Genomic DNA, 19336 nt, shown 5'->3' with positions numbered 1-19336 from the left:
TACTTTTAATGTATTTTCTTACCAGCAACTTTTAAAAAATATAGAAAATCCATGATTGGTAATTTACTGGATGTTTTTGTAATGAATATTGATAGTCTAAAGCTGTTGAACTGTTGTACATTATGTGTATCTTTCAGTCATCTGCAATTTGTATACAGTACTACCTATGCAATGAACAATTTAATTCACTTGAATCTCACAAAATATTTTGCTGATATAAAATCACTATAAAAATATGTACTAATTATTTATAGTGACTTGTGTGAATTTATGTCTTGACCTTAATGATATTATTGTGAAAAATTATAGCTATGATTTTGTCTCCAAAATTACTAATATATGTAGAGAGCATCTAGATTTAATAGACTAAAAGATAAATTACATTAAATATGATCAACACAATACAAATACACTTCAACCACCAGAACTGTAACTTTTATTTGCTAATAGATATTTTAATAAACAGGCTTACTCCATCTGTAAGACCCTGATAATGCCTCTTAGGAAATCATAGAAAAATAAAATACAATAATTAGTAACTTGTACTTTGTACAAAAATCTTATGTTGCTCAGCAGGTAGTTTTGCTAAACACCATATTCTTTCAGCAAATAGATAGATGACATATGTAATGCAATTCACCGCAAACAATCCCTCATTGAGAGCTGAGCATTCTATAACACTATAACTTGTAAGCATGCCAGCATGTGAAAATATACATGGAACATCATAATATTACAGTCGATTTTATAAGATGAAAACAATACCACCTTCAAGTAAGTCTGGACTACTTCACTGTCATAGTGAAGTAGATAATAGGTAGGATTGCAGTTCTATTGTTAACACCCTCTTACTGTGTTTATCTTTCTACCATATTGTGATACAACCAGAAAAAACATAGGCTGTGTAAGGAACCTGAGTGAAAGGCATATATAGAAGCTCTAAATAGTGATGTAATACTAAAGAGAAACAATAATGCAGTGCTGCACTTCCTTATTCTCACAAACAGATCTTTTCCCCTTTTTGCAAGAGTAGATGGGTACAGTGCTAAATCCATAATTAATGATAAATAACTTTATGACAGGTTACAAAGATACATTTTAAAAATCATAGGAAGAAAAAATGTTTTCAGCTGCAGTTTATCATTAGTCAAATATTACTCTATGAGGGACTAAGTGTCTCAACCTAGACAGTTGTTATCTAGGCATTTAATATAAATGTACTATTTAGTATTTAAATAATAAACTTTTTAGGATTTGTGCTACAAAGATTTTTATAATTTTTTTATTTTCAATACACTGCAACTGTCAAATCTACCATTTAATACTTGATATGGCCATTTAAATATTGAGTTTAATCAAATGCATATTTATATGTACACATATATCTTTATATTTTTGGCTATGCTAAAACATAAAAAAATGGAGAGCAATCTTATTCCATTATTCACAGTCTAATTTTACATCAAATCCAAAGAATAAATATGCACGTATAAATTCCAACACACTGAATTACATACAGCCTATCCAGAAATAAAGCTCCAAGCACAATGAAAAAGTCACAGCCTTCCTATAGGATAGAGAGGGCACAATGAAAAAAAAAATATCGCCCTTGTGTTTCTCCTAAATGACAGATGTTTTTATATGAAAACAAAACAAAATAAAATATTGTTTTACCAAATGATTAGAGCCTGATTACCTTTATTTATTTATTTTAATTTCAGATGGGGGCTCAAGCCCTCTCAAAATAGTGTTTTGAGAAAATTGACAGCTTGAATATACAATACACATCTTTTAGCATTCAACTAATTTTCATAAGCTTTGAATTAGAATGGCTACAAGATGTTTCTGTCTTTTACACTGTAGTAGACAAAAATAACAAAACATGGGAAGTATCTATGGCATTGAGAAGTCCTCACTTAATCTCTACATTATGGAAAGAGGACTGTTATCAGCATCCTTGGAACAGCTCAGAATTCAGTTTCAGGTCTTCCAAATAAGATGTCTCAAAAATATTTAGTAAAATGGCTTTAATATATTTTATACAATAGGTCTTTTTCCTGTGGTGTATTACATACAAATCCCCATTGACTATGTTTATATATGCACATATATGTGTGTGTGTGTGTGTGTGTGTGTTCCCCCTTTCCAACTACTTACACATCTCTCCTTCAGCCTATACCTGCATCCCACTCCCTATATGGACTTTTATTTCCTCTTGGTAAAGTAAGACTACTCACACAGTAACATCCTTCCCTTTCTACCACAAATCTACCAACCTATCTGCATATTACACACTCTGCCTTCCCTCCCATTGTAGTTCTGTCTCCTCCTATCAAAAACTAACCTTCCAACTTATGCTATGAATCCTAACCCTTCTACTTCTCAAAGCCTTTTCTAATTAAATTCTCTCTTGCATAATCAGTTTTCCCCTTTCTACCAGATCATTCTCATTCATATATAAATATTCCCTAGCATCCTTTCTCTAAACACACACACACACACACACACACACCTTTCTTGACCCCATATCTACTTCCAGCTACTCAGCTACTGCCCTGTTCCTCTTGCTTTCTTATGGTAAAACTTCTTGAAAGAGTTGTTTATAGATACTGACTCCACCTTCTTTTCTAAAGTATCTTCTCAATCCACTTCAATCAGGCTTTGACTTCACTACTTCATAGAGACTGCCCTTGTCAAAATCATCAGAAACTTCCATGTTGCCAAGCCCAATGGCCATTTCTTTACTTTAAACTTGGCTTCTTAATGCATTTAATACAGATGGCCAATTGGTTTTTTTGTTCTCTACCTTACCTTACACTCCTCAGGGTCCTCTGCTGGTTTCTAATTCTCCACCTAACTTCTACATTGACATGCCCCAGATCTCAATCAAGGCCTACTTCTCTATCTTACAGGCTTTTCCCAGGTGATTTAAAAACATTAAATACCATATATATATTGATGGCTTCTAAATCTTGATGTCTAGCCCTGATAGCTCCTTGGAACTCTTATATACAACTGTCTGCTCGATATCTCCATTTGAATATCTAACAGGCATCTCAGGCATTACATGGCTAAAACCAAACTCCTGATTTTTTTCCCTCCAAACCTGCTTCTCCTGCACCACCACTGACTACATTTCTTATTTTTCAAACGTAGAATTTATCTTCAATTTTTCTCTCTTCATCCCTCAGGGCCAATCCATTAGCAAGCCCTGTCTTCAAACATACCCGACATCCATCCACTTCTCTCCATCTTCACTACTTCTTCTCTAACAAAAGCCACCTTTTTTTTCTTTTTTGCTTAAACTACTGTAGTAGCCTCATAAATATTCTTTGACCCCCATCTCATTTTTGCCTCTCTCTGGCTCATCAACTGTGTACCAAGCACACTGTTCTCTCTACCCTCAAACACTCTAAACTCTCACACATTAAACTATTCCTTCTGCCTGGAATTCCCCCAGATTTTCTCATGACTGGTTCCTTCATGCTTTTCATACATCGGCTTAAATATCACATCCTCAGAGAAGACTTCCCTTACCACTTAATATAAAGAAGCCACGGTCATGCTATGTAACAATATTAATTTAATTTTCAGCATAGCACTTATCAGTACTTCTTCATTGTGTGTCTTTACCACTAGAAGGTCAATTCCATGAGACAGGGGCTTTTGCTTGTCTTGGTCGATTTGTGCCCTCTGTGTTGAGAATAGGACACTTGTACAAGATAATGTTTAGTAAGCATTAGTTAATGAATGAATGGACTTATGGATAAATATACATTTAAAGTAAATCAGTATATATGTATATATACTATTTTTAAAATTAGGAATTATACAGTTTTGGACTAGCAAACACACTTGATTTAATTGTGTTTGTTTGTTTATTATATCTGTTCCCCATAGCGTAAATAGCTTTAACTGGACAAACCATAATTTTTTTGTTGTTGCTATTCTTTATATTAAAATACAGACACCTAACTATTTCATTTAATGGTAGAGTGATCAAAGTTGTGAGGTGGGAGAGGGAATGTTTTGCTTCCTGAAAGGAATTTTTGGAGACTCCAAAGAAAATAAGCAATTGATGCAAAAATGGAATGGCTTTTCACCTTTGTTTGAAGTATCCCATTTGGTGAAATTTAAAAATTGAATAAACAGTAAACAGTGGAAAAGTAACTATAAAAATACATGTTCACTACAGTACTTTGAATATACAAAGTCAAATGGAGGACTTTCTTTTTGTATTTCCATTCATGAGAAAGTAAAAGACTTTGCTCTTTCCAGAAGACTTTATGGAATATATGACTGGTGTTAGATAAGAGCAGTAGCTTCAAAAATAATAATTTCTAACCACTATGTTATGGATTTTAGCTGCAACTTCTCTTAGAATTGGAAGGTTACAAGCAATATTAGAGAGACTGAATGGAAATATATAAAGCAGTCCTTTTTTTTTTTTTTTAATACTTAAAACAACTGAAAAGAGAAGGCAATCTCCTTGAAAGAATATAAGCATTTAGAGATCATAAGATATAATGTACAACTAATATGTAGGTACTGTATTGTTTAAACATCTAAGACTATGTGTAAAATTTATGTATCTGTATAAAAGCATAAATTGATTCAAAAAGACTACCCTTTCAACTCAATTATTTTTACCTGCATCTTATGTATACAGTTTTTACATTTAATAAAGCAGAAGGAAAAACTCTTTATTAATAGGAGTGATATGTATTAAGTGCTTTGACAGTCTAATATTCAATTTTGGGGAGGCAAATTCTTAATTATATATGTCTTAGAAATCAAAAGAACTATTAGTATGGAAATGTTAATAATTGTGATCATTCAGTCTGTTAATATACTTTTAAAAAATAAATTTAAATTTTTGATATTTTGGTAAGATTTCTTTCTAATTTTATATAGCAATACATATTTTAACAAATATTAGTGGACTTATTTATATTAGAGATTCTCATCCTCAAAACACATTTCAGCTTCAAAATTACCAGTAAGAGTAACATGACATAATTTTCAAACAGTTTTCTATTAATTTTTTGTTTTTTTTTAATGAGGTAATTAATAGTTTTAACACAAACTCCTCTTTGTATTACCTTTTGGCCTTTTCCTCAGTTTTAATGGAACTTGGTCCATTTTCATGTTCTGCATTCATGCTCTGCCTCTGATTTTTTTAAAAAATAAGGTTATTTTAGAAGGTATAACTAACATTTTAGGAAACATAGACTGTTAATTAACAATTATTCCATCAAAAGTCAAAATTAAGCTGTCGAAGTTTATACTGCATACAAAATTAACCTAAGTATAGTTTGTGAAAAATGTGCAGTTATTCAAATTTCCAATGACACAATCTAACGATGAAGTATGATTAACAAAATTATTAATAATGTATCATAAATAAAGCACATATAGTAATCTTTAAAGTCCAGTGTTACCCATATTCATGTTTGTTAGGAATGCTCAGGTATTGTGCCCCACCAAAAAAAAAAATGCCCCCATCTCACATTTTGATTTTTTTCTCTTGGAGGCCTAAAACACGTAAAATTATATCAAAACTCCATATCTGTAAGAAGAAAATGAGATTTTTGCATTGTATAAATATATTAATACAATTTTCTTTAAATACATATATATGGCATAGGGAGAACAACATCACATTAAAGCAAATTAAAAACTTCCATGACAAACATTTATGCAAGTTAAACCTTATTTTCCAAGCAGTGCAGAAATTTTAAAAAGCCTCAGTCACTGTTTATTTTTATATTGTCCACGAATATTATTATTATATTGTCAGTATTGTTTTAAAGATACTTTTGAAGATATTGCAATAATAGCTCTAGATAAAATACCAATGGATTTTCAAACAAATTGGTTTTAACAATGCTCACATCAATCACATCAACATAAAATAGCTTGTTCAGTTACAAGTCTGTTATCAAATGAGTGGTCATTAATTTTGTCATAGAGCTTCTAAAGACAACAATTTTAAGCAGATTTATTTAAGCAGTACTATGTGGCAATAAATAAAACATGCACAGTTAAGTAAAAACTTCATTACAACTTAAAAAATGATAATACTGGGTAAATAATTCTAAAAAGAGCAACAGCTACTACTTTGAAAAATGAACTAATATAATTAATTATATTCTGGCTTCTCTCTGAGTGAAGATGTGTTTATGTGAAAATTTTAGAAAAACAATTTCTATCTAAATGCATAGATTTCATTCTACAAATTACTAAATGTGGAAGAGAGACTTTTAATTTATTATAAAAGCAATAGAAGAGGACATTTTAAATTAGGTAAAAATCTTGAAAGTGTATTGTTTATTCATCTTTATGATTTAGCACTATTCACTCCATCTATCAGGATTTCAAAAAGTTAAATGATATTTGGTCTTTCAAGAAAAAAGGCAAATTAAGACTGTTCTAAGGATGATGATCTATAAACATAGAAAAACTTGTATAGTAATGTTCACATCAATTTTGCTTGCCATGAAAGCTCATATTTAACTAATGAAAACAAGGACATCTATCTTCAAAGTTAATAATGCCTAACTAAATATAAAATTTGATTTAGATATATGAAAAATGAAGGTTCTCCTGTCCTTGGAGTTTTCTTTAAAATAATGTATTATTTTGGAATAAAGACAGTTCTCCCTTCAACCTCTCTCTAATGAGATGGAGACTCTGATGCTAACTAAATTAGAATCCTGAAGTAGGGTTGTCCTTTTATTATTTTGTTGAACACCTTAAAGTCATATCTCAGTTGTTGTGATTTACAGTTTGAGTTGATAACATTATCTTAACCAACAGTAAGTTTATCATGACAAATTAAAGATTAGCCAGAGGTTACAAATAATGGAGGAATATGGATAAGAACAGAGCTTTACTTGAGAGGAGATTTTCACTAATTCTGGTACTTTTCTACAACTCCCAGGAAATTGTGTTATTAATCTGTACTTTATTTTCTAATCAAAAGTAGATACCACATCTTTATATCATTACATTTAAAAGAGATCTTTCGTCGCTTTTTATATTCTTAAGGATGAATTAGGTCTAAAAGGTAGTGGAATTCTTCTTTGAGATCTTCCCTTTTAAATGAAATAAATCAAAAATTCCCTTAAGAATACAGAGATTTGGTATTCTGATAAACTAGTGTGGAAATTCAAGTAAGAACCTTCTTTATTTTGTTTAGAAAGAAACTTTGCTTTCAATGGATAAGTGCAAAAGTGTAATAAAATGGAAGTGACTTGGTAGCATTAAGAGAAATACAACACTTTGTATTTGCCAGGTTCTTTTCCAAAAGATGAAGTCTATTTTTTAGTAGTGCTCTGCTATCCATAGTAATTGAAAAGTTTACTTTTAATTTTTTGTATCACTTTTAAATACAATAATTTTGAATCAATACTGATAAGCTAAAATAGACTTTTAAATCTATTCTAATATCCCAAAACAGCCAATGCCAACCAGGTTTTTGTTACTTCTTTTGAATTAAGAGCAAAGAACCTAAGTCTTCCAATTAAGATGTAAATATTCTTTTTTAAACATTTTATTTAAATCCATCATTAATTTGATATTGTATACAATTATTAGTCAGAAGAAAGAGGATTAGTTAAAACTACATTTTGATGACTTGCATCTTCTTCTGGATCTTTTGGCCTTTTTCCCCCAGGAGACATGTATATCACGTCACATCCTCTTATAACAAAAAAAATATATTTTATCCTCAGAAATCTTTGAAACACTTGTCTAATACTTATCTTTTTAAGGGAATAGTAAGAGAAAGATGGGGTATTTATTCTTCTGGAATACAAGATTTTTCTTTTCCTTTATTTCATCTAGTAATATATGCGCTCTGGTCATGAGTAATCATCTCTTTCCTTTGTTAAATATATCATGTTTGAAAGAATTTTATGCAACCATTTCAGCTGTATACTCATTATTACATTTGCTAAGGCCAGTGAATCGGCTTGGGCAAGAGATTACCCCAGAATTGTTTTTGAAAAATGGCTGATGTTTTCTAACTGGAAGTACCTTTGAGGTAGTGAGTCTACACCTGAACTGAAAAGTATGCCACTGGACAATAGAAGTATGTGACTCCTGAAGAGGATCAGCTGTTAACAAGAGAGATTCTCTTAGAGAATCCAGCAAGTGTGCTCCCTTCTGCCAGAGGAAGTGTGGAGGGTTCTATGGAAAATTTGAGGTCCAAGATATTTCTTTCCATAGGACAAGGTTTTTTTTTTTACAAGGTTTTATTTCACACTGGACAAGGTTTTATTTATTCAATGTATTTTTGTTCTGTGGAAAGAACTAACCCTTAGTGACATGGCAATCACAGCAAACATAGCAAATAGGCTCTAACCTCTAAGTTTTAAGCTTAAGAGTTACTTGAACGTAAGGAGTCTACAGTCAAACTCATCTTTGCCATAAAATTTTATGCATGTAGGAGACACCTTATAGATATTTGTTAAAATGAACTAAAGTTTACACTACCTTTATTGAACATTATTATAAAAAATTGAAAATCTGTTGAAAATGTTGATCATAAAAACCAAAAGCTGGATGACTTCAGTGCCCAGTGTTCTAATGGAAGAGTACCATCAATTTGACCCAGTGTGCTCCTCTACCTTTTGGAGTCTTCATATAAAAAGCACTAAAATATTTTTGGATCGAAAGTTAATATGAGTCTTTGATACTTAATGGAATCTGAACTTGGAAAAGTTAAGTTGATGATACTAAACGAAGTGATTACATCTTCTTCTAATCTCTTTGTTATATAAAGACATGTATGACAACTGTGAGTTGATAATAACATTTTTTGATTCATAAAATATTAATTTCATTTAAATTAATAACACATTTCCCTAGCTAAAGCAGTAGGAAAGGATCATCTTCATCCATTTTGAAATTACTTTCCAAAGCACTTAATTTCCAGTTAATGAAAAGCCAGAATTCGTACCTCTGTATGTATAAATGCTCCCATTAATGTGGTAGGACCCAAAATACCTAGTATTGGTGAACATTTTGAGATAAGAGATTTAACTGACTGCTTTACAGAGTAGAAATTTGGTAGGGAAAGACATAAAAATGGCTTTTTAAGAAAATTGTGGTTGGGAGATAGGTAATGTAATTCATTCTTAACCACATCTTCAGAAGATCTCCTGTAAAGACTGATTTTCAAGGATTAAATTTGGATTTGTTTTCCATTCATGGGCTGAGTTGGGCCTTAAAGCTGTGGCTGGAAAAATTTTTTTTCAGGTACTTAGTTGGATAGATTTTAAAGAGTAATACAGAGTGAAATAAGATAAATCTTTCTTGATTATGGCATGCATAACTTATTTATCAAGTTATAACTCAGTGCAAAAGTGCTGTAATTCTTGATTCTTGTTAAGCCAAGAGCTTTGCAACTTCTGATGGCTTTTTTAGTGTAATGATTTACATATCTAATCTCTCTTCTTGATTGTACATTGTTTTTACATTTTTTCCCAATTATGTCTTATATATACTATGAGATAATGAGTTGACTATAGACTGGAAACTGACCACGTAGAAAATTTTAAAAAATGGTTCCTTCAGCTGTCTGATTTTCAAAATCTAAAAAGCCCCTCAGTAGTATAGACTAGGAAATTTAAAATAAAGCAGGTACATGACTATATATGCATATTTTAGTTATTAAAGATTATTTTTGGAGGCTTGTGATTTATGGAAGTTACTCATTTTCTTTCTATCATTACATTCTATGTTATGAATATTAAACAGCTTTAATTACTGAATATGTGCACTAGTAAATCTCAAACTATTTCATGTAAAATTTTCAAATCTGTGATTGGTAGGCAGTAAAGAAATAGATATACTTATTTTTTAATGTTTCTGTTTAATCTTGCATACCTTGCTCTGACCATGATGAGGTTCAAATTTACACTAAAGATTATCATGCTTACAGTTGCAAAAAATATAAATGTAATATAAATGTAAATTTTAAAGAGGATTGGGGGTAAGAGACAAAGTGAAAAGGCAGTTTTATAATACTACAGAAAGATGTTTGGGAAGGAAAAAAAAGTATGAATTAACCAGATATAGAATAGGATCATTGGATTTTCGAAGAAAAAAATTCTTAACAGAGAATTTAAATCTTGCAAGCACTGAATGCCCATCCCATAGAAGTTTAAATACTTTATAGAATTTATTTCATCAAAGTATACAGATGTTGGTGACAGAGTCCTATGGAAGACCATAATTATTCTATTCCTTATTTTCTAAATACGTTTTTTGTTGTATTATAAAAATAAATATATATATGATTAATAAATTTAATCTGCTTTACATCTGTTCTTATTTAATATATATTTGAAGATAAGTAAATATGGAAATTTTATATTTCCTCTAAATGTATCCAGATTTGTGTAAATGTATCAAGCAAACTGCAGACAGTCTGTGAGGGATGCATGACCATGCAGGTGATGGCTGGAAAATGTTGCTAGCTATTTCTGACACACTTACTTAAAAAGTGATGGATTTCCCACTTTTTTCTTTTTTATTGTACTTTAAGGAATATTTTAAAGACTCTTCCTTCTAGCTCTCTCTGTTTTTTTTGGAATGAGAAAATTTTAGCTGTGGTAGGCAAAAATCAGAAGATAAATCAACAAAAGAAAATATGTGGAAGGGTCTAGTCTAATGGGACAATCAACAAATCTTAAAATAGGAAAAAAGAAAAATCGAGACTCCTTTATAGCAAGAAAACTACTATCACCAAAAAATGTAATTTAGGTAGGAACTTGAGGATGTGGGTAGGGCACCTTTATCTGTGAGATCAAATAAAACTTAATTTTTATATTAAATCAGCATCTTCAGACAACCTGCTCTTTTTTTTCTCTTAAGACATTCTCACTACTCTTCCACCTAGCACAGCAGTCATTTTTTTAGTTTCACAGGGAACAGCTGATTTTATAATTGAATTTGTTCATACGACATTACTGTTTTGATAAGCTGACTCAGCTTAATTCAATGAAAAGTATATTTGCCTGTTTTTGCAGCCTCCAGAAGATTATGGCAACAACACACCTCAGCTGTGTTTACATTTTTATGTTACTGTATCAAGGACTCAGGTTACACACAATTCATATATGCTCACGTGCTAGATCCGTTTATACCCGCTTTGGTGCATGCAACGGCATACTTGTCTCTTGGGAGGTTTGGAAAACAGCTCAGCATGTTCGTGTAACTTATTTTTACGAACAAAACATAAAAATTCTTAAACTTGCAAAATGTACCAATATTAGACAGCTCGATGTGTTTATTTTCTTGGGCCACCATATAACTATCATAAAATTCTGTTTAAGTTAAAATCTTTTTACGTTTAATCTAAGGCTATAATCGTAGATCTTTTATTCAAAGCAATTCTGCTCAGAATAATTAATTTTCTTAATGCTTTGATAATTACTCTTGCAAACTTGTGAAGATGAACCAAGGAAACAGTCATGGATTTATTCCATGCTTTACTCTATTTATAGCCTTTAGAGCAATGGACTCACTCTTGGTCTTTCCAGGGGTGATCTTCATAAGGTAGCAGAGAAATATACTGTAGTTAGTAAAAAATTAGAGGGGAAAGCCTCTAAACTACCACCTACTACGAAATATGTAGGACACTATAAAGTTAATTTAAAAAAAAGACAAACCAAGACTTAAGTTTTAAAAGCACAGTATGTTTCTCCCTCACCCTCCCTGATAACTTCCTTCTCACCACAGTCACACTTGACAAGAATTCACTGGTCTTTTCTGCAAATAATTCTAACAACATCAGGCCTCGACAGGTAAAGTATTATAGGATAGAGTAATGATATGACCCACAGAGTTGAATATAATTATCTAAAAAATAAATATTCATGTCAGTTTGGAAGCTACTTGATCACAAAACATGAAAGGTCAACTCTTTCTTTTTAATCTACCATCAAACTCTAAATACATCATTAACCCCAAATTCCTTTGGGTTAAGTCCTTGAACACTTCCGAAATACAATTATACAAAGTTACACATCCATGCTGAGTTATTTACCATTGTGTAATGATAATCTGCAGTGGGCCAGGGTTTTTTTGCAGGTTATTCAGAGAGGAGCTATGGTGAGTGATTTTTAAATCCAGGTTGGAAGCATAAACAAAGGGTGTGTGCCCGTAGTCTGACGGGAGACTGCAGTTTGTGAAGCGATGTTTGGAGAATCAGAAGAGAGGGTAGTAGAGAGGATATCTTTCATTTTAGAAATGCTGAGGCACAAAACACAGGTGCTTGTAGTACTTTCATACATGAAATCCCTTCTCCTGTATGTGCATCATGTGTAAACGTAAAGTCTGTATACTGCTGACTATTCGTCTCTGGTGTCCAATGAGTATGACTCCAATTCTTCTAATATCACTGTGAGAGATTGAGAGAGAGAGAGAGAGAGAGAGAGAGAGAAAGAGAATATGAACATTTAGATCTGGTAAGTATGACAGAGAGGAAATAAACATTTAGATATGGTAAATGTGCCCCATGTCAGATTTGCCAAAAATTGTATACCTGGTAAAATGAGAGTTTAAGCAGAGATATAAATGAACAACAGGAGTTCGTTACCTTTTTCTTTACCCTGGTGCCAGAGAATGCATCAGGTCAACCTCAGATTTAAGGGTACAAAGAATTCAGGTACCGATGTAATGTTCAGATATTTCATAAGCCCAAGGATTTTATGTAATTATATAAATTTTCAACAGTATTAGCAAAATAGCATGTAGGATAGAAAGTATAATGTGGACTCCATTTTAATTGTCATGGTCTTTCAATAATCTGAAAAAATGCCATTGTATTATGTTGAACAGTATGAAATTGCCATTACTATTTTACAACAATGGCAATTTCATATGGCTTCACCTACTAGTTTTAGTATCTTTCTTTTAAGCACATGTTGAGCATTTTCACTGCACCCATGAAAGGATAGCATTTGAGAAAGTGGAAAAATGCTGGACCATTATAACATAGAGAAAAAGCTCTGAGATAACATAATATTGTATTATTACAATTATTACATTTGATGAAAGTAATAGGAATTGATTTAGTATACATAAGTCAAAAATAATTTGCTAAGGTAAAACTATGTTGATGTAAAGTCTATGATGTGAACAAGAGTAATATGCATTTTAGAAAGCATTTAAAATTTTAAATCGTTTTTTGAATTAAATATATTCTTTCAAAGGAAAATAGTTAAAAGTGTAATGTCCAACTTTCACTAGAATGATTGACAGAAATGGTGAGGAAAGATGTAGAAACACCATCCTAGTATTAGGGAAGGAAGTTTAACCATGGTGTTCTTGATATAGTATTTGAATTTATAATCTCCTGAGTGGAGCATCTAAATATAGTAATAAACATAGCACCACTTACTCAATGCTCATTCTTGAAATGAGGTCAAAAGTTGTAAACCCTGCTGCCACGAAGTTATTCTTATATTGCCCCATCTTTATAGAATCCAGCCAGTCACCGACCGTCACAAACAAAGGATATTCGGGAACTTCACCAGGGGAGTCTGGCATTCTACAAGGAAAAAACAAACAAACAAGCATGGAGACCATTTAAAAGCCAGATAAAGCAAAAAATACCCAACTTTATTTTTAAATTTTACAGTATTCTTACATCAAATGTTTTCATCCTCCATAGAAAACTAGAGATTTAAAATTTTTCCATCATATTCAAATCAGCCACTTATACCTGGTCAGTTTCACTTGTCAGTTTCTTTTGTCTTTTCCTGCTTTTTGCCACTACTAGGTCTTATACTTGATGTATCTTGAGAAAACCCACATCTTGCTAACTTCTGTTTACTTTTTTCTCTTGCATGAAATTCTGTTTTCAAATTTGAGGAATACTCCAAAAGAAAGTAACTAGCCACAGGCTATTCACTCATACGCTTTCTGACCTGCCACTGAATCTATGCCCTTTGGCCTTTTTCACATTTAAAAAAATTTTTTAAATTTATTTTTGGCTGCGTTGGGTCTTCATTGCTGCGCGCGGGCTTTCTCTAGTTGTGGTGAGCGGGGGCTACTCTTCGTTGCAGTGCGCGGGCTTCTCATTGTGGTGGCTTCTCTTGTTGAGGAGCACGGGCTCTAGGCGGGCGGGCTTCAGTAGTTGCAGCACGTGGGCTCTAGAGCGCAGGCTCAGTAGTTGTGGCGCACAGGCTTAGTTGCTTTGCGGCATGTGGGATCTTCCCAGACCAGGGATCGAACCCATGTCCCCTGAATTGGCAGGCAGATTCTTAACCACTGCGCCACCAAGGAAGTCCCCTTTTTCACAGTTGCTATGATAGCCCCTTTTTTTTTTTATGGTGAATTCATTGATCAAGGCTCCATTTATTTGTCCTCAAACATTCAACAAGAATTTATTATTTATTAAAAAGTAATTTCTGCTGTCATAGAGCTCAACTGCATGAATAAGATTTACATACATCCAAGTATATATAGGGTAATACAGCCCAAAGCACAGATATTAATAAAGCACAAAACTAAAGCAAAATCAATGCAAGCTTGGGTTAACAAGAAAAAGGAATCTGTCATTGATGGATCTTAAAGTAAGTGATACAGAAATCTGTATTTCTGTTCCTAAGATCTGATGCAGAAGGGCATTCCAGTTGGGGATATTTTTGTAGTTTTAATATAAAGATAATATAAAGGTATTATTTTGGAAAGGCTAGTGAATGTGTGAATATACAGACATAGATACATATAGGTATATCACCAGGACTCGGGTCTTTAGGAGCACAAAAGCCAGAGATGTACATAATACATGGGCATACAAGTTGTACACTGTATGACTCCTGAAGACCCTGAAAGACGCCCCTTGGAATTGTTTAGGACAAAGTCCCTACTAAAGACCTAAAATTCATTTCTTTGGTTTTTCTTTGATTCTACATTGACTTCTACTTTTCTAAACTGGATTCTAGTTGAAGGTGGGCGGGGGGTGAAGAAGGATGACAGGGAAATCCAGGGATTATTGCTCTTTCTATATAATTGAAATTTGCATAAACTAAATGCATGTATCTTGTGATTATACTGTAGTCCATATGGAGTCTGGTTACTCTTCACAGTGACTTGTGTCCTTTTTACCACTACTCAATTCTGTTACCATATTTCCTATTTTGGAGGCTGTAAAGCCACATTTTATTTTCCTGTACTAAAAACTGCAATGCTATTTGATTATGGGCTGTTTCATTCTAATTAATATCAGAATGATTCATGATTTGACCCTAAACAAAGTTTAGTTATGTTCAAAGGTTGAAAAGCTATCATGGCATCTACCAATAAACACTTTAACGGTTGCTATATTTCTTAGTTTCCTAGGGGTGTTTATATTAATAAGAGTTATCAAATAAATAAAAGTTCATATATCAATAAAAACAATAAAGTTCTCCATGGCAAACAGAATTAAACAGGGTTTTTAATTGTGGCGTTTTTTAGAGTCTTCACTATCCTAATGTGCAGTATGAATACATAAGAGGATTCAAAATAGCTTCTGCACTATTTTCCTAAATTATCTGACCAGTTTCCTACAGAACATACTTTAGGAAATAGTGCTGTAGTAAGTTCACTGACCAAGTTTAAATATCAAAATGCCCAGGGTATCCTTATTGCTTATTAACATAAATAAAACAATATACATTAGGAAGCTGAATGTCTTATTTCAAAACACTGTGGCTCTCACGTCTTTTAATTACTTGTCTGAGAAATCTGTTGAAACTGAACCAAACTAAAAGGATCTGTTTAGGTGACTTTCCCTTCATACTCCTATGCCATTCTTATGCACAGACATAGTCAAATAACTTCCACTTCTCTCTCCTGAGATAATGCTGGAATAACTCTTGAGCTTTCACAATTCATATAATTGGTGAGTGGAAATGTAATTTGCTAATTTTATGTCCTTAGTATAGAAAGGTCATGGAAGGACATTCTGTATACTAAATGACTTTAATGGCCTATTTCTCTGTTGAAAAGCATCCACTATTTGCTCCTAGAATGTTTCAATACCATAATTCCCTTTCTCTCCACACATCTTTAGTAACCTAGTTACTCTTTGGCCTTTATACCACCGCACTGACAGTTGATTTAGGAAGGTCAGCATTCCCTCATTGTTCACAGCCACTGTGCAATAACTTTTCTTTCACCTTATAACGAAGTTGAAAAATGCTGCTATTTTCTGGCTTTGAGGGTTGGGTGCCATCACCCTCACATGAATTCTCTGGAATATTACCTAATAAACAATAAATGCCCTTTCTTATCAACCATGTACAATGATAAATTCAGTCTGCTATTTGCTGAGCATGTAGAAATTTCTGCTATTTGGTGATTAGTGAGAGCTTCCCACCTGAGAAATGTCTTTACAGCAAAACCTCACATTAAAAAAGTACATATTGTAGAAGTTCAAAGGTCTACTACTTTCCTCAGAAAAATGAGGAGGGGGTAGAATTAGGAAATTCTTCCAGGTACAAATTATGGTCAATTTAGATTAGAGAAAGGGCTGCGGTAGAGCTAGAATAGGTAATAGTATAGTTTAAGGTGCAATAAACACATACTCTCAATATATCTAAATATGTGAAAATGAATAGCACTTATAGAGCCAAGAAGTCTGGATTCTAATGAGCACTTTGAGTTCATAATAGTATTAGTATTTTAATTTAGAAAGTTCTTAGGTTACCAGTAGGTATCAAAACTGCCATTAAAAAGCAGGAAGGTTTTTATCCTCAAAAGTTTTCCATATTTTATATTCATCATGTAAATATAAAAGTAAGAGACCTATTAAAAATGATTCAAGAAAAGTTATACTTTGAGAAACACTATTCCAAGGTAGGATCTTGTTTGTTTATTTATTTATTTATGGATCTTGTTTTAATATGAAACTATCACATGCTTGAAGGCTTTTCTCCCCTTACCACTCTAACATAACTTCTTCCTAGCTCTTACATTTATATATGGTTAGCAGAACTGTACAGATAGGGTCCATTCTATTCTGTATTGCCTTTATTTCACATACTGATGAATATTTTCTATATGTCAGTGGTCTTCATAACTAATATTCAAGTGAGTGTATAGTATTCTGTATGTTGATGCTTAATAATTTGTTAATTCCCTGAGTCAGACTCTTAAATTGCTAGCAACCTTATTAAAGTTATTACACATGATTATATAATCATAGAACATGTATCTTTATGCTTCAGTTGAATTACTTCCTTGGGAAAAATCCATAAGACAGAAGAATTTTTTTTTAAAGAGTAAGTTAAAACTCCCTGATGGCAGGAATCATATCTCATATATCTTTCTATTTTCTGTAGGCCTTAGTACAATGCTGAAAGTATTAAAGGAATTCATTAAATAAGTGATAATTTATTTATTTATTTATTTATTTATTTATTTTTTAAAAACATCTTTATTGAAGTATAATTGCTTTACAATGGTGTGCTAGCTTCTGCTTTACAACAAAGTGAATCAGTTACACATATACATACGTTGCCATATCTCTTCCCTCTTGCATCTCCCTCCCTCCCACCCTCCCTATCCCACCCCTCTAGGTGGTCACAAAGCACCGAGCTGATCTCCCTGTGCTATGCGGCTGCTTCCCACTAGTTATCTATTTTACATTTGGTAGTGTATATATGTCCATGACACTCTCTCACCCTGTCACATCTCACCCCTCCCCCTCCCCATATCCTCAAGTCCATTCTCTAGTAGGTCTGTGTCTTTATTCCCATCTTGCCACTAGGTTCTTCATGACCTCTTTTTTTTTTTTTTCCCTTAGATTCCATATATATGTGTTAGCATACTGTATTTGTTTTTCTCTTTCTGACTTACTTCACTCTGTATGACAGACTCTAACTCCATCCACCTCATTACAAACACCTCCATTTCATTTCTTTTTATGGCTGAGTAATATTCCATTGTATATATGTGCCACATCTTCTTTATCCATTCATCCGATGATGGACACCTAGGTTGCTTCCATGTCCTGGCTATTGTAAACAGAGCTGCAATGAATATTTTGGTACATGACTCTTTCTGAATTATGGTTTTCTCAGGGTATATGCCCAGTAGTGGGATTGCTGGGTCATATGGTAGTTCTATTTTTAGTCTTTTAAGGAACCTCCATACTGTTCTCCATAGTGGCTGTATCAATTTACATTCCCACCAACAGTGCAAGAGTGTTCCCTTTTCTCCACACCCTCTCCAGCATTTATTGTTTCTAGATTTTTTGATGATGGCCATTCTGACCGGTGTGAGATGATACCTCATTGTAGTTTTGATTTGCATTTCTCTAATGATTAATGATGTTGAGCATTCTTTCATGTGTCTGTTGGCAATCTGTATCTCTTCTTTGGAGAAATGTCTATTTAGGTCTTCTGCCCATTTTTGGATTGGGTTGTTTGTTTTTTTGTTATTGAGCTGCATGAGCTGCTTGTAAATCTTGGAGATTAATCCTTTGTCCGTTGCTTCATTTGCAAATATTTTCTCCCATTCTGAGGGTTGTCTTTTGGTCTTGTTTATGGTTTCCTTTGCTGTGCAAAAGCTTTTAAGTTTCATTAGGTCCCATTTGTTTATTTGTGTTTTTATTTCCATTTCTCTAGGACCTGGGTCAAAAAGGATCTTGCTGTGACTTATGTCATACAGTGTTCTGCCTATGTTTTCCTCTAAGAGTTTGATAGTGTCTGGCCTTACACTTAGGTCTTTAATCCATTTTGAGTTTATTTTTGTGTATGGTGTTAGGGAGTGTTCTAATTTCATACTTTTACATGTACCTGTCCAATTTTCCCAGCACCACTTATTGAAGAGGCTGTCTTTTCTCCACTGTATATGCTTGCCTCCTTTATCAAAGATAAGGTGACCATATGTGCGTGGGCTTATCTCTGGGCTTTCTATCCTGTTCCATTGATCTATATTTCTGTTTTTGTGCCAGTACCAAACTGTCTTGATTACTGTAGCTTTGTAATATAGTCTGAAGTCAGGGAGCCTGATTCCTCCAGCTCCATTTTTCGTTCTCAAGATTGCTTTGGCTATTCGGGGTCTTTTGTGTTTCCATACAAATTGTGAAATTTTTTGTTCTAGTTCTGTGAAAAATGCCAGTGGTAGTTTGATAGGGATTGCATTGAATCTGTAGATTGCTTTGGGTAGCAGAGTCATTTTCACAATGTTTATTCTTCCAATCCAAGAACATGGTATATCTCTCCATCTATTTGTATCATCTTTAATAATAAGTGATAATTTAGATTTGAATATTCTCTACAGAAAAGTTTGGTCCATGACACAATGGCTGATTCATGATGAATAATCT

General features: G+C 32.9%; 1 protein-coding gene across 1 annotated transcript in view; it reads right to left on the bottom strand.

Annotated features, from left to right (window-relative positions):
• Positions 1–12267: 12267 nt before the first annotated feature.
• Positions 12268–19336, bottom strand: part of EPHA6 (EPH receptor A6) — an 846791-nt gene continuing 839722 nt past the window's right edge. Inside the window, exons 19-20 of the mRNA XM_061194037.1 lie at positions 13415–13564; positions 12268–12412 (exon numbers count right to left, since the gene is read on the bottom strand). Coding sequence (XP_061050020.1) covers positions 12298–12412; positions 13415–13564 — 265 coding nt within the window. The 3' untranslated portion in view covers positions 12268–12297. The remainder of the gene's footprint in view (positions 12413–13414; positions 13565–19336) is intronic.

Source organism: Eubalaena glacialis, chromosome 6 (assembly GCF_028564815.1).
Source record: "Eubalaena glacialis isolate mEubGla1 chromosome 6, mEubGla1.1.hap2.+ XY, whole genome shotgun sequence".
Lineage (NCBI taxonomy): Eukaryota > Metazoa > Chordata > Mammalia > Artiodactyla > Balaenidae > Eubalaena > Eubalaena glacialis.
This window is presented reverse-complemented; position numbering and strand designations above follow the sequence as displayed.